We start from the raw sequence: 22666 nt of genomic DNA, 5'->3' as shown, positions 1-22666 counted from the left end.
AAAATATTTGTGTTTCTTTATTCTAACTCCTTAAAACCAAGCACTTTCCCATCTTTACTAATGTCTCATTGTACTTTGTGTCAGATGTCATTTGAAGCTGTATGGGATATTTTCGGGCATTAAAAACACAAGTGGTTACTGTTGAAGTTGGGGTCAAGTCTTACCTGGGCTACAGATTTAGGCTTTCAGTCTGTTCCACTCTACCTTAATCTTGTGAGAAAAATTTGTGTGGCACAAGTTGAAATTGAATTTTGCTTTGAACTTTTTGGGGCCAAGTAATCAGGCTGTACTTCCTGTCTGGGAGTGTATGAAGTCTTTGAAGCTGATAAATATCAGCAGTGCCATCAGGCAATTTAAGTGACATGGTTATAATTAATACAAATATTAAACATTGTCAGTAGCTCTTCAGTGAAGTAATTACTTTTATCTTACAGTTAAAATTCTGGAAAAACGCCATATCATTAAGGAGAACAAGGTACCATATGTGACCAGAGAGAGGGATATCATGTCTCGGCTGGATCACCCCTTCTTTGTAAAACTCTACTTCACTTTTCAGGATGAGGAAAAGCTTTGTATCCTTGGCTTTGAATGTTTCACTCTATTGCCTTTCACTGCTCAGAAGAAAGTACAAAGGAACAGTACTTGTGAAGATGATGGGGAATGGTCAGAAGCACAATCTTTTATTTAATTATAGAAAAAATGTATAAATTTTTTTTCAATCTTTACACTCTTAGCGTGATTTGATCCTGAACTTCCATGCAGATTTTGGCCTTAGTTATGCCAAAAATGGAGAGCTGCTTAAGTACATTCGTAAGCAGGGCTCTTTTGATGAGAACTGCACACGATTTTATTCTGCTGAAATTGTTTCAGCATTAGAATACTTGCATGAGATCGGGATTATACATAGGTAAGAACTTTTAATATTTTTTGTCATTAAAAATATATATTTTCCCTGTGTTATGGCATGCTACCTGCTTCAGTAATACCAGTTGAGTAATTAGCAGTAGCACTGATGTAGATGGTCTTGGTGTCCTTTGACTAGGAAGAGGAGTTACTTGCCTTTACAGATAGCATGCTAGACTCTGATCACCAGCTTGGAACTGGTGGAGAATGTGACTGTTGTGAAGCCAATTCCTCACACCCCGAACGTAAAGAAACTTCTAAAAGTTATTTTATGGCCCTGTTTCTTGTGTTTCAGATGATGAGCTCTGTAAACTGAGATTCCACTGAACGACCTCAATATATTAATGCTTCTGTATAGTTTGAACATAAAATCAGTTTCTTTCCAACAGCAAGCAGTCTTAAACTTACCTTTGACACACTAATCTTTGACAGCACAAAAGGACTGTCTGCACTAGTGCACGTCACTTTTTTTGCACTAGGATTACTATGAATATTTATTATCTATCTTGAATATTGATTGTCTCATTTAATTCAATTATCTTTTCTTTAAATGCACCAGTCAGCTGCAAGAATATAACTGTATATTATACTGTAGCATGCACAATATGCAAGGTATGGAATAAGAACGACACAGACATTTGAGATCAAAGACTGATTTATTGCACTGCCAACTCTGTTTATATTCACTCCCTGCCTCTGACAACAGGAGTGAGAACACTGCAGCGCCGGCCGACCTCCAACTGGCTGGCGTTCCCACTGTTTCCCATTGTGCAGGAGGTCATCCAGGATGACAGCCGTTGGTTCCTACGGGACCCTTGCGATGACTGCGTTCACCGGCCATTTTGTGAGCCGGGCCATGACTCAGTTCAGTTCACAAGCCGCTTCATGACCCCTCCTCAGAATCGACGATCGGAGTGTCCGCTGCCGCTTTGAGTGGCCTACCTCTTCATTGTGGGGGCTGAGTCTCAATTGCCTGGCTAATGTCTACGTAGGCCAGTTACAGGCGGTCTTTGCTGGCAATGTCCAATACAATGTTGATCCATTGTGCCTGTCAACTCTGTATGGCCATTGGAGGGGTTCCCAGTCACTCCCCTTCACACAAAAACATTCACAGGTGTGCAAGTCCTTGGGGATAAAAGATTTGGGCTGGCTATGTGACTAGGGCAGTGGTGGGGCTAGGGTATCCAGTCTTTCCCTTAGCCGTTTCAGTCCAACCGTGGGAATTTCTGGATCCTTAGCATCAGCCAAAAACGTCCCAAGGGTGCCCTGTAAACCATTTCTGCTGCAGAGGCATTAAATTCTCCTTCGCCAAGGTGTGTATCCTTGGAAGGGCCCAAAGCAGATCATCCGCCCAGTTGGGCCCCTTGTGCCGGGCCATCAGGGCTGCTTTTAAGTGTCTGTGGAACCGCTCCACCAACCCGTTGGCCTGCGGGTGAAATGCCGTGGTGTGGTGGAGTTAGATTCCCAACAGTTTGGCCAGCACCACCCAGAGTCCCGAGGTAAACTACACTCCCCAGTCGGAGGTGAGATGTTCCGAACTCTGAACCTGGACACCCCAGGTGTTGATTAGTTCCCTGGCTCAGATCTTTGTGGTCGTTTCAGCCATCGGAACCACCTCCGGTCACCTTGTGGATAGGTCAACTATAATAAGAAACCGGTCCGTCATCTTCTGGTCCAACTGCCAGTTGGGCCTGCTGGGGTCACCAATGTAGCATGCGCACTATACAAAGTGTGGAATAAAAATGACATACACATTCAAGTGGAGGTTGAAGACTGATTTATTGTACTGCCAGCTCTGTTCATATTCACTCCCTTCATCTGACTACAGGAGTGACGTCATTGCAGCACTGGCCTCCAACTGGCCTGCGGTCCCACCGTTGCCTGCTGTTTCCCACTTTGTGGGAGGTCACGCAGGACGACGGTGGTCGGTCCCTTCGGGGCCCTCTTGATCGACGCGTTCACCGGCCATTTTGTGAGTCGGTTCGCGGACTGCTACAATACCATACATCAAGTATCTATTATATATAAAATGTGTGTGACAATGTCCTCATCTTTACTATCTGTACACAATGCATATTGAAACTGTTAAAGGTCAAACTATTTGCTTGATCAAAAATGAAACCAATTTTAGTCCACAAAAAAAATCAAGAGATTGTACATAAACAGGAAATTAACGTACAAACCATGAATTCCCTGAATGTCAAACCACTTAACAAAATCAATTCAGTCTCTAGGTCAGCTGTCAAAGACTGGAAAATTGGTTCGGATTTTGAAAATCTTGATGGAATAAAATGAAAATGAGAAGCAATGATGAAAGATGAGTCATTGACAACAAGGGAAGGATTCAAGATTCAATTTATTTTCATAGTAATAAATTACATGAAATTTCTTCTTGCCTGCTGCCGAAATTTCTTTTTGCCTGCTCCAAGGCAGATTGATATGCCACTGGCGGGAATTGCCTAAGCACCTCTTACTATCAGTCTTACTGTCAGAGAAGCAAAAGAGAGTTCCTCTAGAGTCTATATTTGTATCAGTGCTTCTTTATCCCCCCCACAGCCACACAGAGTCCAGTTGAAAGCATTGGCAACCCAAGCTCCAGATCTGAACCTCTGACACAGTCAGCACCCTTGGCACCTCCTCGCATCCCAGTTCCGATACCTGGTACCACTCCAGCCAGTCTGAGTCCGTTCCAGCAGTCCACAGCTTCCATGGGTTCCTCGCCTCAAGTCGCCAGCAGTCCACTGAATGCACTGGTCCCTCGGCCACAGAACCCCTTCACTGATCTGCTGCCATGGTTACCATCCCCATGGGTTGTCTCCTCCACTTCTCTCTCTCAATCGGGGCATGATCTTCCTGTCCTCTGGTGCCCTGCTCCAATCCTCCATTTCCCTGGAGTCTGCAGCCCCTCGTGGCTGCTACCAATTATTAACGCCACCATCTTGGGCGCAGACCTGCAGTCAAGGGATTTCAACTAAAGCTATCTTTGGCTCCATCAACGGGCAGTTCAAAGCCGCAGGAGTGCTGCATCTCCGGTCCCTGCGGGAACGCATCAACAGCAGCATTGCCACTCCAGCAGCGCCGCCATTTTTCATGAGGAAAGAAGGTGAAGTGAAGTCATTTATTATAATGGGGGAAATTTTCAGCTGAAGCATGGGATGAATTGAAGATGAAATTAAATCTGATGCAGGATGAGAGTGTGGAGGTAAAAAAATACAGGATGGTGGTGAAAGTAAAGAGGTACAACAATGTTGTGGGGCTGCAATTCATGCTCTTCAGTTCAAAGGCAACATTTTGGATATTGGAAATCTGAGATGACAGATAATGCTTGAAATATTCAGCAGGCTTGATGGTATCTGGGAAGAGAAATGGTTAACATTTTAGGTTTGTAATTATTTATCAGAGATGGAAAGTGTAGCAACTCCAAAAGATGTTAAAGACAAGGCAGGAAGAAGAGAAGTCATATGGTTAGATAGAAGACTGGTTTATTGTCACCTAATTGTACAAGTACAACCGACAAAACAGTGTTCTCCAGTCCTCAGTGCAAAACATGCAGACTCACAGCCAAACATTACACACATGCAACACTTGTCTTGCATATATATATTGTATCTATATAAATAAATATTGTTTCATGAATACAGGAGTCTCGGGTGGTTAGTGTGAGCACTAACATCAGAATAATTACTTCTGCTGAGAAAAATAGTTAAACTTAAACCGCTATTCTTGCTTAAAAACTGAGTTTTTTTAAAAAAAGTACAGAGGTTACAGCGTCATAGTAAACTAAAATGATAGGTGATCAGAACTCTCGGACAAGCTTGTGGTCTGCTGAACATCTCAAATGCATCTACAAACTGGATTATGTGTGTATTATGCTTTTGGGCCTCTTTCCAGAGATCTGAGGGGTACTGTGCTGCCGATTGACCACCGTAGAATAAAGAATCGAGGTTATTGGACAGTATTTATCCCTTGCTCATATCATTAAAGAGAAGACAACCTGGTTGATCAGCCTTGGATATTCCATAGAACACTACAGCACAGAAACAGGCCCCTTTGCCCCTTCTAGTCTGTGCTGAACCATTTTTTTTTTGCCTAGCCCAACTGGCGCATCCACTCCACAGCTCTCTGTACATGTACCTGTTCAAATTCTTCTTAAATGTTAAAATGACACTAAGATTGGAGGTCTTGTGAACAAAGGTCTTGTACTCGCTGGAGTTTAGAAGATTGAGAGGGGATCTCATAGAGACATATAAAATTCTGGCAGGACTGGACAGAATGGATGTAGATGGGATGTTTCCAATGATGGAAAAATCCAGAACCCAGGGCTATGGTTTGAGGATAATAGGCAAACCATTTAGGACTGAGATGAGGAGGAATTTCTTGACCCAGAGGGTGGTGAATCTGTGGAATTCATTGCCACAGAGGGCAGTAGAGGCAGGTTCATTAAATATATTTAAGAGGTAATTAGATATATTTCTTCAGTATAAGGGTATTAAAGGTTACGGAGAGAAGGCAGGGACGGGGTACTGATCAGCCATGATCTCGTTGAATGGCGGAGCAGGCTCGAAGGGTCGAATGACCTACTCCTGCTCCTATCTTCTATGTTTCTATGTTTCCACCACTCTGTGAAGAAGTTCCCCCTCAACTTTTTCCCTTTCACTTTTAACCCATGTCCCTCGCCTACCCTCAGAGGGAAAAGCCTATCTACATTTACTCTGTCTTATCCCCCTCATAATTTTAAATACCTCTATCAAATTTCCACTCATTCATTCTTCTACGGTCCAGGGAATAAAATCCTATCCTGTTTAACCTTTCCCTGTAACTCAACCTTTCCATCTTATTGATATCTTTCCTGTAGTTATGTGACCAAAACTGCATACAGTACTCCAAATTTAGCCTCACCAATGTCTTATACAACTTTACCATAACATCCCATCTCCTATACTCATACTTTGATTTATGAAGGCCAGTATGCCAGAAGCTCTCTTTACAAACCTATCCACTTGTGATGCCACTTTCAGGGAATTATATAACTGTTTTTCTAGATTCCTCTGTTCTACTACACTCCTCAGTGCCCTACCAACCACTGTATGTTTTTTTTAATTTGTCCTTCCAAAATGCAACATGTCACACTTGTTTGCATTAAATTCCATCTGCTATTTTACAGCCCATTTTTCCAGCTGGTCCAGATCCCTCTGCAAGCTTTGAAAACCTTCTTTGTTCACAAGACCTCCAATCTTAGTGTCATTTGCAAACTTGCTGATCCAATTTGCCACATTATCATTCAGATCATTGATATGGATGACAAACAACAATGGTACCAGCACCAAACACTGAGGCATACCATCAGTCACAGTCTGAGAAAGCAATCATCTAACACTACTGTCTGGCTTCTCTGATCCAGCCATTGTCAAATTCCATGAATACCTGGCGACTGAACCTTCCTGACTAACCTTCCATGTGAGGCCTTGTCAAAGGCCTTATTAAAGTCCATGTCGACAACATCCTCATCCTTTCCTTCATCAACTTTTCTAGTAACCTCCTTGAAAAATTCTACAAGATTAGTTAAACATGACCTATGCACAAAGCCATGTTGACTATCCCTAATCAGTTTCTGGCTATCCAAATAATTGAACAGTTTCCAATAATTTACCTGCTACTGATGTCGGACTCACTGCCCTATAAATTCCAGGGTTACTTTGAGTCTTTTTTAAAACAACAACACCATGAGCTACCCTCTAATCCTCCGGCACCACACCCATGGCTCAAGACATTTTAAATATTTCTGCCAGACCCCCTTAAATTTCTACTCTAGCCTCCCTCAGGGTTCGAGGGAATATCTTATCAGAGCTTGGGGATTTATCCACCCTTATTTGCTATAAGCCAGCAGGCACTTATTCCCCTTTAATCTTTATAGGTTCCACGACCTTGCTGCTTGTTTTCCTTTCTTCCTGTGACTCTGTGCCTGTTTCCTGAGTGAATACTGATGGGGGAAAAAAATGTTTAAGTTCTCACCCATCTCTTTTGGCTCTGTACAAAGACAACCACTCTGAGCTTCAAGGGGACCAATTTTGTCCCTTCCTATCCTTTTGCTCTTAATCTACCCGTAGAAACCCTCAGGATTTTCCTTCACATTGTTTGCCAAAGCAGCCTCATTTTTTTTAGTTTCCTGATTTCTTTCTTGAGGTTTTTCTTGCATATTTTATACACCTCAAGTACCTCATTTGATCCATGTTGCTTCTACCTTCTATGCATCTCTCTTTTTCTGAACCAGATCCCCAATGTCCCTTGAAAACCAAGTTTCCTCGGACTGCTAACCTTTGCCTTTAATCCTGACAGGAACATAATCTCATAATTTCACCATTGAAGGCCCTCCACTTACCTCGCACATCCTTGCCTGAAAACAACATCCCAATCCACATATTCTAGACCCTTTCTCACTTCCTCAGAATTGTCCTTTGCCCAATTTAGAATCTCAACCCAAGGCCCAGACCTGTCCTCCATGATTAGCTTGAAACTAATAGCATTCTGATCACTGGGCCCAAAATGTTCCCCTACACATACTTCTGTCACCTGTCCTGTCTCGTTCCCTAAAAGGAGATCCAGTGGTGCACTCTCTCTCTCACTGTCTGAAGTTGGAGCAGAGATGTGGAGTGTGATGCCCTCACTTTGACTTGAGAAGAAAGCATCATCTCTTGATTGGCTTCCCTGATGTGCTTCTGGGTCATGACTTTGGTAGTGAAGATCTTGATAATGATTATTAAATCATTATCAAATATGGAAGGTAACTTTATCAATGGCAACAATTTTGCATTGTCCTCTCCTGTTCACCCTGTTAATCTACGACTGCATCACCAGATCCAGCTGCAACAGAGTCATGAAGTTTGTAGATGGCACAGCAGCAGTTGGCTTCATCAACAACAAAGATGAGTGGCACTACAGGGAAGAGGTGGAAAATCTCGTGATACATTGTGCGAATAACAACCTGAGTCTCAACATGGCCAAGACGAAATAGATGATCATGGGATCAGGAGACCAAGAATGACTACCTTCCACTACACATCAACTCTGTAATGGAGAGATTGGAGAGCACCGGGTTCCTTGGAATTCACGTAACTAGTGACCTATCTTGGACACACAACATCTCACTTGTCAGGAAGGTGCAACAGCGACTGCACTTCCTGACCATACTGAAGTAGGCAAGGCTACCAGCCATCAGTATGTCAATCTTCTAAAGGAGCTCTATCGAGAGCGTCCTGGCTGACTGCATCACAGTTCAGTCTGGTTGCTGCAGAGAAATGGATCAGAGGTCAATCCACAGGACCAGAAGAGAAGCAGATTGGATCACTGGAGTCTTCCACACTCCTCTCCCCATCCCACACCCCACCCTGTCAAAGGAACATGTGAGGGCACTAGAGGTGGGGCAATTAACTGGAGTTTTGGGGTGCTTTCTTCAGTGTTGAAGGCAAGCATTGTAACTTAGTTTCTTACTACAAAATGCAGACAGATGGGTGACCTTAAGGGAGCAGTACAAATTTGAAACAGATCAACAGAATGTGGAGAGGAGGATTGGTATCAATGGGTGGGTTCAATCAATATGAACTGAGGTCTTTGTATCTCTGCCTGCTGTTAAAGTGAAACTGAGGTTGGTTTATTGTTGATTATTTAACCTGCTCAAAATAATTTCAGGGACCTTAAACCAGAGAACATTTTGCTGAGTGAGGACATGCATATACGGATTACTGACTTTGGAACAGCAAAAGTATTATCTTCAGACAGTACACAAGGTGCAGAATTTATCCTTTCATATTCATCAACTATTAATAGTGAAAAATGTATATAAAGTAAATGCTTCAAGAAGAGCGGGGGATTAACTGTTTTGCTCTGCCAAACACTGCTTAGTTTCTGTGTCAGCTTCTGTTAGTCATTGTGCTGCCAGAATGAAGCAGGCATGTTTAAATTACTACTAAAAAAACTACTAATTAATAGTGTGTTCCACAAGTAAAAAAGCTTGCATGGTATTTTATCTATGGAAAGTACCTTTATAATTTGTCAGCCCATGCAGGAGGCTGTTTAAATCATAGCAATTTCACTTGTTCTCAATTTGAATTAAGGTGCTAGAAGAAGAATACTGGGGGTCATGGGTGAGCATACCAATCATTCTGTGTATTTCACAGCTTGTACTCCTTTTGGTATTGCAGCACGAGCAAATTCTTTTGTTGGAACAGCGCAATATGTTTCACCAGAGCTTTTGACAGAAAAATCCGCTTGTAAAAGGTAAGTCAATTCCACTCTTGCAAATTGTTGCTGAGACTACTTCCCTTATGTTTCTTCTCCACTGTCCCTGCTCCACCCTCAACCCCACTCCGAAATGGTAACTTTTTCCCTTGGCAACAGGTTCTCATTGATCATCATCTGTGTCAAGTAAGAGAGATTTCATAACTGCGAGATTGAGTCATCTGGGGCTGTACTCACTTAAATTTAGAAGAATGAGAGGGAATCATAGAAATTATAAAAGGCATAGATAAGATAGAGGTAGGTAAGTTGTTCCCATTGGTAAGGGAGATGAGAACTAGGGGACATCGCCTCAAAATGCAAGGTAATAGATTTAGGACAGAGATGAGGAGGAACTGCTTTTCCCAGAGGGTGGTGGATCTTTGGCATTCGCTGCTCATTGAACAGTGGAGGCGACCTCAGTAAATTGGATAGATTTTTTACAAAGTAGAGGAATTGAGGGAAATGGAGAAAAGACAGGTAGGTAGAGATGAGTCAATCATCAGATCAGCCATGATTTCATTGAATGGCAGAACAGGCTTGATGGCCAACTCCTGCTCCTATTTTCTTATGTTCTTGTGAGACCAGATCAACCTGAGGAGACGTTTAAAGGCTACCACAAATTTAAAGAACATTATTGGCATTCCCTTCCCTCTTGTACAATGGCAATTGTTTCAAGAACCTATATTTTTTTAAATTTTTTTATTTTTCACACTATGAACCATATTAATCAAAATACATACAAACATTTCCCTCTTAAATATACACAGTGGCATTTTCTCCTCTTTTTTTCCCCTCCCTCCTTCCCACCCCCCTCCAAACCCATTTAACGTTCAACATATACAATACAATAAAACCATTAAACAATGTCATCACACAATGAAAATAAACAAGAAAATTGTGTCATCTACTTTTACACACTGGATCAAGTCATTTTGTCTTCTTATTATTCTATCATTTTAGGGGGTGGAGGTCCGAGGCAAGCCCTCTCTGTTATGTTCCATGTACAGTTCCCAAATTTGTTCAAATAATGTGACTTTATTTTTTAAATTGTATGTTATTTTTTCCATTGGTATACATTTATTCATTTCCATGTACTCTCAGGCTCTCTTCTGATTTCCAAGTTGACATTATACATTTTTTTGCTACAGCTAAGGCTATCATAATAAATCTTTTTTGCACTTCATCCAGTTTGAGGCCTAATTCCTTACTTTTTAGAAGAAAGATCTCTGGATTTTTTGGTATGTTGCTTTTTGTGATTTTATTTAATACCTGATTTAGATCTTCCCAAAACTTTTTCACTTTCTCACATGCCCAAATTGCATGTACTGTTGTTCCCGTTTCCTTCTTATAGCGAAAACATCTCTCTGATAATGTTGGATCCCATTTATTTAACTTTTGGGGTGTGATATATAACCTGTGTAACCAATTATATTGTATCATACGTAACCTCGTGTTTATTATACTTTTCATCGTTCCAGAGCATAACTTTTCCCATATTTCATTTTTTATCTTTGTTTAAATCTTTTTCCCACTTTTGTTTGGGTTTATAGCTTATTTCATAATTTTACTTCTCTTGCAGCTTGATGTACATGTTTGTTATAAATCTTTTTATTATTGTTGTTTCTGTAATCACATATTCAAATCTCAGTCTGCTTCCCAATTTGTCCTTTAAGTAGGTTTTCAGTTGGTGGTATGCAAACATTGTATCATGAGTTATTCCATATTTGTACTTCATTTGTTCAAATGTTAATAAATTATTTCCCAAAAAAAACAATTTTCTATTCTTTTAATTCCTTTTTTCTCCCATTCTCTAAAGGAAAGGCTATCTATTGTGAAAGGGATTAGTTGATTTTGCATCAATATTAATTTTGGTAGTTAGTAATTTATATTTTTCCTTTCTATGTGAATCTTCTTCATTACGTTGAGTAAATGGTGCAGTACTGGTGAGCTTCTATATTGCATCAGTTTTTCATCCCACTGTTCTGGTACCTTCTCCCCTATTTTATCTAGCTCTATCTTGGTCCATTCTGGTTTTTCCCTTGTTTGATAAAAATCTGATAGATACCTTAACTGTGCTGCTTTATAATAATTTTTAAAGTTTGGTAGCTGCAAACCACTTTGTTTGTACCATTCTGTTAATTTATCTAGCGCTATCCTCGGTTTCCCCTCTTTCCATAAGAATTTCCTTATTATTCTCTTTAGTTCATTGAAGAATTTCTCTTGTTAAGGGAATTGGTAACGATTGAAATAGGTTGAAATAGGTATTGTATCCTTTTACCCTCCCTATCAATGTTAATGGCAATTTTTTCCAATGTTCTTAAGTCATCTTGTAATTTCGTCATTAATGGCTGCTAATTTAATTTGTATAGGTGGCCTAAATTATTATCTAATCTAATACCTAGGTATTGGATTGCTTGTGTTTGCCATTTAAATGGTGATTCTTTTTTAAACTCTGTGTAATCCGCATTATTCATTGGCATCACTTCACTTTTATTTGCGTTGATCTTGTACCCCGATATTTCTCCATATACCTTCAATTTCTTATGTAGTTCTTTTATTGATATTTCTGATTCTGTTAAGTGTACTATGATGTCATCTGCAAATAAACTGATTTTATATTCCTTCTCCTTTATTTTTATCCCTTTTATTTTCTGTTCTTATCAGTTCTGCTAAGGTTCTATTGCTAAAGCAAACAGTGAGGGAGATAGTGGACATCCCTGCCTAGTTGGCCTACTTAATTTAAATTGGTTCGATACATATCCATTTACTGTCACCTTCATCAATGGTCCCTTATATAATGCTTTAATCCAATTAATATATTTTTCTGGTAGGTTGAACCTCTGTAATACTTTGAATAAATAATTCCATTCTACTCCGTCAAAGGCTTTCTCTGCGTCTAAAGAACCTATACTTTCACAGTGATTGGAATATGGGTTCTTCAAACATCGGCTCTGTGGGAATTTGGGATCCTTGAGCCCTATCTCAACTGGGATACTGAATTGGCTGGGGGACAGGATTTTACATTGTCCTGCCTTTGGCTGGACAACCTGTGTAGAATATTGACTCTGGTTGGATTTTGCAGGATTTATCTCATCGTTTTAATGATACTGAGTTCCACCACAGTATGAGTTGTACAGACTTTAGCTTGAGTTTGGCACCATAGATAATAAATCTGGGGTATGATTCTCATGAGTGTATCTGACTCCCACTTTAGTACTGTCCAGGAACTGACTCTCAGAGATCCAGGTTTGTTTTCTTTTCCGAAATGCAGGCCGAATGCAAGCCTCCTGTAGTCAGTGTATGGAAAAATTGTTTGTAATTGGATTAACACTAATGAATATTGAACGGAACCTCCTTGTAGCACCAGCACTCATGATATACAATCCAGTGATCATTGGGCGATCAGAGGTGGAGAGGGTGAGCAAATTTGATTTCTGGGAGTCACTATCTCAGAGATCTCACATGATCTTTCCTGGACCTTCTAATAGCACTAATGGCATTGTGAAGAAAGCACATCAGTGTCTTTACTTCTTCAGGAGTTTGCGGAGATTTGGTGCGACACCAGAAACCCTGGCAAATTTCTACAGATGTGTGGTGGAAAATGTGCTGACCGGCTGAATCACAGTCTGGTATGGGGACACCAATACCCCTGAGAGTAAAGTTCTCCAAAAGGTAGTGGACACAGTCCAGGACATCTACAGGGACTGCTGCCGTCAGAGAGCAGCAGCAATTATCAAGGATTCACACACACAGCACACACTCTGTTCTCACTGCTGCCATTAGCAAAGGGGTATCGGTGCCACAAGACTCCCACTACCAGGTTCAGGAACAGCTGCTACCCCTCCACCATCAGACTCCTCACAACAAACTCAATCAGGGACTTGTTAAAGGACTCTTACTTTTGCACTTTATTGATTTTTTTTAAATTCTCTCTATTGCGCAGTTAGTTTACATTTCATTATCTGTTTACAGTTCTTTACTTGTTTGCATGTGTCCATTGTGTACAGTTTTTTTTGCACTACCAATAAGTGATAATTCTTCCTCACCTGTAGGAAAAAGAATCTCAGGGTTGTATGTGATGTCATGTATAAATCTGATAGAGCCACTAAACTGACTGGTGTTCTGAACAAAACAAAGCTGGAGGCTGGACTTCCCTTTCTGACCTGTGATTAGTGATGTGGAGGTCTGAATTTGGTGGAAGTGGAACTCCAGGCATGATCCTTCTGCTGTGGGCATCACCAAGCTGTCAGCTAGGGTTTCCTCATGCGGCTGCTCCCTCAAGCTTGTTCATCAGTTGTTAACATGCATGTGCATAGGTATTATTGATGTGTCTTTCTTAATTCCCTGCAGCTCTGACCTCTGGGCTCTTGGATGTATCATATATCAATTGGTAGCTGGATTACCACCTTTTAGGGCTGGGTAAGTAGATGACGTGGTATATTGTGATACCAGAACCACCACAATGTCATAAACCTGGTTGGGTTAATCTCATTTGAACTATAGCATTATTGGGTGCAGCCTGTTTTGTCAAGTGTTGAGCTGCAGCAAATGAAAGCATTTGACAGAGTTTCTTAGTTGAAATTTCGTTTCTAAATGTGACTGAAATCGATATTAAAAGCGTGTTTATCAATTAACAAGGGTTGTTTTCTGAATCGATATTTATTAATTACTGTTACTTCTTGACTTGTGTCTGGTAAGCTGACATGATTACAGTCAACCTATTCAAAGAGAGGACTGTTTTTAACCCAGTGGAAAACTCATTGCCATTTAAGGAGGCTTGAGGAATTGTCCTTTGGGATAACTTCATACCTTTTTTGTTTACTGATTTCTCCCACTCTTGACCCATTACTTTGTGTTAAAGTATGCTGGTAACATGGAAGGTAGCTAGCCATCTTATTTGAACATGTATTGTGAGCACCTTATTTGATCAGCTTCGGGTGGCTGAGCTTATTAGAAACAACAATCATGAGCTGAGTAATGAATGAGTTAGGTTGTTTTCTTTCTGCTAGCTGGCTTTAATTGGATGATAAGCCATTGACTGGGGTTCTGTCAGGGCCACGTGCTGTGGATGTGGCAGATGAATCTGATCCTGGCTCCTTTTGGAAGTAGGGGCTAATGCTTCATGATCATCAAGGCTTAACTTTTGTGATCCCCACCTTACCCGTCACTGAAGCCAGTTATTGTCCCCACTTCTGGAATCTAGTCGGCTAAGCCAACTAGACTGTAGATTAATCTATAACAAGTCTTTGAGGTCTGTCTTTGGGCCTGCACTACACTTTTGTGTTCCTCTTCCCATTTAATTGGGATTTCATGAGCTGGTATATTTTTAAAAGTTTGTAGTCCACGTGGATGATATTTGTGGCATATTTTTCCCTTCACAGAAACGAATATCTCATATTCCAAAAAATAATTAAATTAGAATATGAATTCCCAGAAAAGTTTTTCCCAAAGGCGAAAGATTTAGTGCAGAAGCTTTTGGTGAGTAATTTCATACTTCTGTTTTCCCTAGATGTTCAACTTAAGGTGCTGACTAAATTGCTGCTAACTTTAACATGCTGAACTCTCATCTTTTCACTGAATATTCAATCTCAGACAGTATCACATTATTGTTATTGCATCCTATCAGTGTGCCCTGGCTTTGAATTTAATCACATAACCTGGGCCAACATTTCAGAATTGTGCTGGAGGGATGGTGCACCACCTTCAGATGTGATTTAAAGACTGTTAATGTGTGTGTGGAAGTAAAAATTATGTGATACTAAAAAGCATAAAACAATATAGCCCTGGAACAATTGGCCATTCCTCAGATTGAAAGTCTAAATGATTGGACATCTTTATCAATGTTCTTGTCTTTAATAATAATTTCCCCTATTACATTCAAGGTGTCTGAGCACACTATGCGCCTTGGCTGTGAAGAGATGGGGGGTTACGGACTCCTTAAAGCTCATCCATTCTTTGAACCTATTGCCTGGGAAAATCTGCACCTTCAGACGCCCCCTAAACTCACTGCGTATCTCCCAGCAATGTCTGAGGATGAGGAAGATTGCTATGGCAATGTGAGTATAAATGCCCTTCTAACTGCTGCTTTTTCCAAAAAGCCGTGCTTCAGTTATTTAAGCTTTTGACACGTTTATTAATTAAATCTTGTATAGTTTCCAGTGAAATGGCAGAAGCTGGTCTGTGTGCATGATGCATTATTAGATTTTGATGCTTTATGCTGCCCTCTTGTAGTGCACGTGGGGTTAGATATCAGATACCTTGAAAGTAGGCTGAGAGTTTTCTCTAGTAGAACCTCTGGGCATGTTCCTCTGCTTTTCTGTTACTGTTAAATCCTCTCTATTAAATGATCCTCATCATTCGGTCATTGCATTCGTACTCAAATTCTACCATTGATACCCATCTATTCCAAAATCTCACACCTTTTAATAACATGATTTTGCATAGGAGGAAATTAGTATAGTAGAATTAAAAATAAGACCCTCATTTAGCACCTCAAATGTGTCAATCTGGCTTATTTGCAACTGTCTCCTTCTCCCAATCCCCACCTCAACTTGCAACAATTTTCTATGATCCTCTATCTAATCAGATCCTTACGTATTTATCCACTTTGTTGCATTTCTCTTTGGCATTATATTCTCCTTTTTACACCTGTCCTCTTGGATTGATTTTGCCATTCCTCTTTGTGCTAAGTGCTGCTGTTGATGTGAGACGGTCTGGAAGTACAAGCTACTGACTTTTTATAATGTGTCTGTTCTGCTCCCTGCTGTCTGGCTGTAGTATGATGACCTGCTCAGCCAGTTTGGCTGCATGCAGGTGGCTCCCTCTGGTTCATTGCACTCGCTGTCTTCCCCTGAGCCTAGCCCACCCCAGAAGTTATGCAGTAACATCGAACAGTATGTCCATGATCTTAATGATACGTCCTTCGAGTTGGACCTTCAGTTTACAGATGAAGACAAGCGCCTCCTGCTTGAGAAACAAGCCAACAGAAATCCCTGGTAAGTTGCCATTAACCCTTTCCTATGTGCCAGCCACCTTCCAAACTTCCAATAATTCCAACTTGTACACAGCCTTTAGAAACTTTTTCTGAAAGTTTCAGAAAGTTTCACTACAGGAAGACAGATTCACCAGTTGTTGTTTGCAAACCACTGCATTAATAATTTCTGTTTATCCTTGACTTGCCTTGATATTGCTGTCACATCAAAAGTACATTCTGTACAATTGTCCTATCCCCAGATAAGTTGAAATTGCATATCCAGGACCCATCGCAGCTTGCTGGTTCTGTCTTTTCCCTTCTCCCCCTCCAAGTCAGCTAAACTCGACAAAGTGCTATGACCCGAAACATTGAGCATTTTTTTCTCCCACTGTTGCTGCTTAAGCTGCAGATTGTTTGTTGCAGCCAATAATTCTTCCATAAATCTACATTAGTGATTCCCAAAATGGGTGCTGTTGCGCCACCCCCCCCCCCCCCCCCAGGTGGGCGGTGGAAAGATCCAAGGGGGTGGTGAGGGAAAAGGGGGGCATTCTGAACATTTAGTCTTGTTATTATTCAATTTGCTACAAAGTTTAATGAAGAAGCCAGTGCAGTCATTTTCTGGCTCGGGGTGGCAGTAGTGAGCAAAATAAATGGCGACAAGGCATTCTTGCAAGAGCTGGTCTTGGTGGCCACCATGTTGTACTACCCCCCTCTCAGTGCTGCCACTACTCACACCTGCTCAAAGGTGACACTAACCCCCCTCCACCCCACTTAGCACTACCACTCCCCCCAGTGCTGCCACCACCACTCCCCCCCAGTGCTGCCACCATTCCTCCCCAGTGCTGCCACCACCCCCCCCCCAGTGCTGCCACCATTCCTCTCCAGTGCTGCCATCACCCCCCCAGTGCTCCCACCACCCCCCCAGTGCTGCCACCACCTCCCCCAGTGCTGCCACCACCTCCCCCAGTGCTGCCACCACCTCCCCCAGTGCTGCCACCACCCCCCCAGTGCTGCCACCACCCCCCCAGTGCTGCCACCACCCCCCCAGTGCTGCCACCACCCCCCCAGTGCTGCCACCACCCCCCCAGTGCTGCCACCACCCCCCCAGTGCTGCCACCACCCCCCCAGTGCTGCCACCACCCACCCCCCCAGTGCTGCCACCACCCCCCCCAGTGCTGCCACCACCCCCCAGTGCTGCCACCACCCCCCCAGTGCTGCCACCACCCCCCCCAGTGCTGCCACCACCCCCCCAGTGCTGCCACCACCCCCCCCAGTGCTGCCACCACCCCCCCAGTGCTGCCACCACCCCCCCAGTGCTGCCACCACCCCCCCAGTGCTGCCACCACCCCCCCAGTGCTGCCACCACCCCCCCAGTGCTGCCACCACCCCCCCCAGTGCTGCCACCACCCCCCCAGTGCTGCCACCACCCCTGCTCAGTGCCACCGCCACCCCGCTGCTCAGCACCACCGCCATCAGCCCCACTCAGTGCCACTACAATCAACTCCCCGCTCAGCGCCACCACCACTAGCCGCCCCCCCCCCCACTCAGTGCTGCCGCCATCAGCCCCCTCACCATCCCGCTCAGCGCTACCACTATCAATATCCCCCAATCTATTGTATGGGGGGATGGTGGGGGTATTCAAGATGTGTCCTGAGGTGCCTGAATAAATTTTGGAACCACTGATCTACAGTATACTGCTAGTAACACTGACCTTTTGTTTTTCAGGCACCAGTTTGTAGAAAATAATTTAATTTTGAAGATGGGTCCAGTTGATAAGAGGAAGGTAGGCAGTATTTTTCAAACAAACTTCATGTGTAGATGTTGGTATAAATATGCAGTAATAAATAATGAGCAAAATAAGAGTCCTTTAATAAGTCTGATAGTTGAGGGTTAGCAACTATTCTTGAACCTGATGATATGAGCCTATGGCACCTGTACCTCCTTCCCAATGACCGCATGCCCTGGGTGGTGTAGATTCTTGATTGCTGCTTCCGACAGCAGCGTTCCATGAATATTTTCTTGATGGTGGGGAGAGTTTTGCCTGTGATGTATTGGACTGAGTTCACTACCTTTTGCAAGATTTTTCACTCAAGAGATATTGGTGCCCCCATGCCAGGCTATGATGCAACCTGTCAGCACACTTTACATCACACATCTCTAGACGTTTGACAAGATTTCCGATGACATACCAAACTTCCACATCTCCTGAGGAAGTAGAAGTACTTATGTGCTTTCTTCACAATGGCATTTACAAGTTTTCACAAGTATAATGGGTCCAGGACAGGTCCTCTGAAGTAGTGGCACCCAGTAATTTAAAATTTCCCACCCTCTCCACTTCTAATTTCCCTGATTACATCTCTGGTTTTTCTTTTCTCAGTTGGTCTTGGTGACATCGAGATATTATTAATACGCAATTCATCCAAGTTTTTAATCTCTCTCCTGTATGCTGTCTCATCGCCCCCTCCACCACCACCACTTTTATACAGCCCACTACAGTGGGCTTTACATCAGTGGTTTATGTTCATGAATTTCCTGGGACTCTGCTGCCATCTTTCCAAATTAGATTGTAATATCTTGGAAGTGTGACATGTTTTGTGTGTTGACATTACATCAGTAAACATGCATATGGTGGTGTTGTACTTGGCCACACAGTCATAGGTATAAAGCCCTGCAGTGCTCCAATGCTGATGGGAATGTGGAGGAGATGTTTCTGCCAATCTGCAACTGACTGGGGTTTAGAGCTGAGGAAATCCAGGATCCAATTGAACAATGGGGTATTGAGGCCTAGATTATTTTTAAAGGGATGATGGTTTTGAATGCCAAGCTGTAATCAATAAAGAGCATCCTGATGTATGCGTCTTTGCTGTCCAGATGTTCCAGGGTTTTACGAAGAGCATGTGAGATGGAATCTGCTGTAGACCTGTTGCTACGGTAGGCAAAGTGGAACTGATCCATGTCACCATTCAGACAGGAGCTGATATGCTTCAACACCAGCCTCTCAAAACACTTCATCACTGTTGATGTGAGGCCACTGGTTGATAATCATTTAGGCAGGTTACCAAGCTCTTCTTGGGTTCCGGTACAATTGAAGCCTGTTTGAAACAGGTGGGTACCACGCCCTGTCAGAGTGAGAGGTTGAAGATATTGGTGAGTACACTAGCCACTTGATTGGCACAGGTTTTCAGTACTCAACCCGGTACTCTGTCCAGACTGGATGCTTTCATTGGGTTCACTTAGTTATTGACAGTAGAGGATTATCGAGATGATGGGATGCACTATGGTTCCTCCTTGCTCTGGCAGTCGATTCTGCTCATTGTAAAATGAATAACAGTATGAGTTGTATGGTTACATAGCTAACGTTATTCTATTGAAGTGCAAAGTCTTATTATTGTCATTATATTTTGATACGTGGTGGGGGGAGGGATTAAGGAAAGTTGTGCAGTGTCAGCTGGAGTGTGCGGTGTAGTCATCACAATCTTGCTCCATCACTTCTATAACTTTACGTAAAAGGAAAAGCTTGAGTGGAGCCCTATTGATTTCATTGGTGATCTTTTTTTTGCAGGGTCTGTTTGCTCGACGCCGACAGTTGTTGCTCACTGAAGGACCCCACCTCTATTATGTGGATCCTGTTAACAAGGTCCTGAAAGGGGAGATTCCGTGGTCACAGGAGTTGCGACCAGAAGCCAAGAATTTCAAAACCTTTTTTGTTCATACTGTAAGTATGGTTTATGTTCATAAATTTCCTGGGACTCTGCTGCCATCTTTCCAAATTAGATTGTAATATCTTGGAAGTGTGACATGTTTTGTGTGTTGACATTACATCAGTGGTTCTCCACCTATTTCTTTCCACTCACATACCATTTTAAGTTTTCCCTATTCCATCAGTGCTCTGTGATGAGTAAGGGAGTGCTTAAGGTGGGATATGGGTGGAAAGAAAAAGGTTGAAAACCACTGTTTTAATCGTCCCTAATTGTGCAGTTTCAGGACTCCAAAGGAAATGGGCCAATGACAATTTTTCTCAAGCAAAATATTTCAGTAACAATTGGGTCTAGAGCAGTGGTTCTCAACCTTCCCATCCCACTCACATCCCACCTTAAGCACTCCCTTACTCATCACAGAGCACCGTTGGCCTAGGGATTACTTAAAGTGGGATGGGAGTGGAAAAAGGTTGAGAACCACTGGATTTAATCCTCATGATTTGCAAGGGTTTGGGGCATGGGCTTCCTCCAGCAAACTAATTTCACAGATACCAGAGGCGGCTGGCGGCGGTGGCGGCTAAATGACAGAAGTCAATCCCCTGTGTATATACATGATTTATGCAAAATCTACCCAGGTTCCTGATTCCCATTGTTTCCTCGATCCTGACCCTGGCTCCTTCCCACCCTCTGGATCTTGGCTTCTGCAGCAAACCCTAAGCATGTTCATGTCCCCTTGTATTGCCGACCCTGACTCTGCAGATCTTTGCAATGGTGAGAACGCGCTGTATTCATATAATCAACTGTGTTGACTCTGGTTTCTATGATAAAACACTTTTCTGTTGCTGCAGTTTCATGCAACCAACAGAGATCAAACAGCAACCCTGGAACCAGTGCATAAAAGTCAACAGTCAAATAATGGGAAATGGATCAATTGCCATCACATCCTAGGCTAGATGTACCCTGCTTCACTCCATTGGAGGGGATAAGGGGGAGGTGAGGTGATTGAGATTACTGCAATTTTTGTTTTGTCTTGCAGCCTAACCGGACATATTACTTGATGGATCCCAGTGGAAATGCTCACAAGTGGTGCAAAAAGATCCAGGAAGTGTGGCGAAGGCGGTACCAGAACCAACAGAATACTGGCATCTAGCAGAGTGGTGCTCAAATGTATAGAGAAGCTTCCTCTTGAGTTGTCAGAGCTCCAGAGTTGAGCACTGTAACACAGCAATGAAAGTCTCCCCATTCCCCTTTCCCTTGTCCCCCTCCCCACTCCCGCCTCTCTTTATATATAAAAAAAACACAGCCTGTGGGCAGCCTGAAAATTTGCTGTGTATTGGAGGTGTGTGTGGGGTGGGGGGGGGGGGGGGAGGTGGTAGGGGTGGCTGTAGACTTTACTCCCATCTTTTCTTTCCTCTTTTCCAAGTAAATGTAAATGGGATTGCGGGTTGCTTTGCCTGCTCTTTGTGCTGCAGGCTTATCGTATCACAAATAGAAGACCCTTTGCCTATTTCTATGTAATGTCTGCTCTCGTTCCAGATTATAGATAAAAATTGCACATTTATTAACTGCTTCATAGGCAGATTGTAAATCTTAATCTGTATATTCCCCACAACCCTCATTCCAGTTCCAGGTCACCCTCAGCACAGAGTCTGACCTTATTATCTTTATTTTTTTTTGTTTAATTTCCTAAAATTTATTTAAGAGCTGTGTGATTTCTACTTTTTGTTCTTGTTTTCATCTGTCCTCTGACACCTGCTGATTCGCTTCATCTCAGGCAAAGGTATATAGTGGTACTGAGGAATCAATGTGCATAGAAACACATTCAAGCACACAAGGAAATCCTTTATTTATGCGCTGACTTGTTTCGAGTGAAACCGGTATTAATCAAATCGTTAGCCCTTTTCTCACCTTTGTTCATGAATGAATCAGAAGTGTTCTTAATATGAAAGATGAAGTTTTGTACCCAAGTGACCTGTCCATATTGAGGCAGTCTGTATGGTGCAGTAGAGTTCTGTACAATTTAGTTTTATGTAATTACCCCTTCTGATTCAGTTCTACAAGAGGCTGCTGTTTTGTTGCTCATAACCAAAAGGATTGAAATTGATTTTTGCCCTCGGGCAATTGCTGCATTTTGCATGGCTGCAGATGTTAATCTGAACGAGCTGGAATCGTCACTGTGCGAGACACTGAATTAATGCATGCTTAAACCAACAAGTTACTTTGCTGCTTCTCCCTTCCTGTAAATGATTGAAATATCCAAATCTCAGTAATGATGCAGTATTTTCTCACTAAAGTTTATACTTGCTCTGTGCTGGATTTCACTCAAAGTCAGACATCTGAGTGTCTACAAGTATTTGTGCAACCAGATGTTCACTTTGCAAGCTGCATTGTTTAATTTGCCACTGTGATTCCTGTGGCATTAGTCACTGGTCTTGGTCATTGTTCTCTGGCCATGGGGGCAGGCTGTGAAAGCAGCAGGGATTGAGGTACATGCTCAGTCCTGCACTTGTACATGTGACTGGATTTGTAGGTGTCCAGTCTACTCTTATGTAACTTCTGTAAATTTTCTGTCTCTCTCTCACACGTGTGCGCACTTATGTATTTTCAGGGGAAAGTTAAAATTGCACCTGGTACTGCAGTAAGATACTTCTAGGATTTTCTGCATGTGTGCAACAAAATAAATGTTGGAGAGGAGAAATTAGCACAAAACAACAACAGTCATACCCCACAATCCTCGTGCTACTTTACCAGTGAGTGACTGAGCCATACCAACCCAGAGGTCCCTGGCTTAATTCCTTGTTTGCATTAAGGTGGCAAT

The 22666-nt window shown here is 42.5% G+C and overlaps 1 protein-coding gene across 2 annotated transcripts in view; it reads left to right on the top strand.

The window, feature by feature from the left end:
- The window catches only part of pdpk1a (3-phosphoinositide dependent protein kinase 1a), a 126259-nt gene extending 105056 nt beyond the window's left edge, over window positions 1–21203 (top strand). For both annotated transcript variants that reach the window (XM_069906317.1, XM_069906316.1), the window contains exons 4-14: window positions 435–572; window positions 763–907; window positions 8590–8687; window positions 9102–9177; window positions 13528–13596; window positions 14559–14655; window positions 15060–15233; window positions 15955–16172; window positions 17876–17933; window positions 19713–19865; window positions 20885–21203. In XM_069906317.1, coding sequence (XP_069762418.1) covers window positions 435–572; window positions 763–907; window positions 8590–8687; window positions 9102–9177; window positions 13528–13596; window positions 14559–14655; window positions 15060–15233; window positions 15955–16172; window positions 17876–17933; window positions 19713–19865; window positions 20885–20998 — 1340 coding nt within the window. In that variant the 3' untranslated portion in view covers window positions 20999–21203. The remainder of the gene's footprint in view (window positions 1–434; window positions 573–762; window positions 908–8589; window positions 8688–9101; window positions 9178–13527; window positions 13597–14558; window positions 14656–15059; window positions 15234–15954; window positions 16173–17875; window positions 17934–19712; window positions 19866–20884) is intronic.
- The last annotated feature ends 1463 nt before the right edge of the window (window positions 21204–22666 follow it).

Source organism: Narcine bancroftii, chromosome 12 (assembly GCF_036971445.1).
Source record: "Narcine bancroftii isolate sNarBan1 chromosome 12, sNarBan1.hap1, whole genome shotgun sequence".
Taxonomy (NCBI): domain Eukaryota; kingdom Metazoa; phylum Chordata; class Chondrichthyes; order Torpediniformes; family Narcinidae; genus Narcine; species Narcine bancroftii.
Note: the sequence above shows the minus strand (reverse complement) of the source record. Positions and strands in the feature narration are given on the sequence as shown.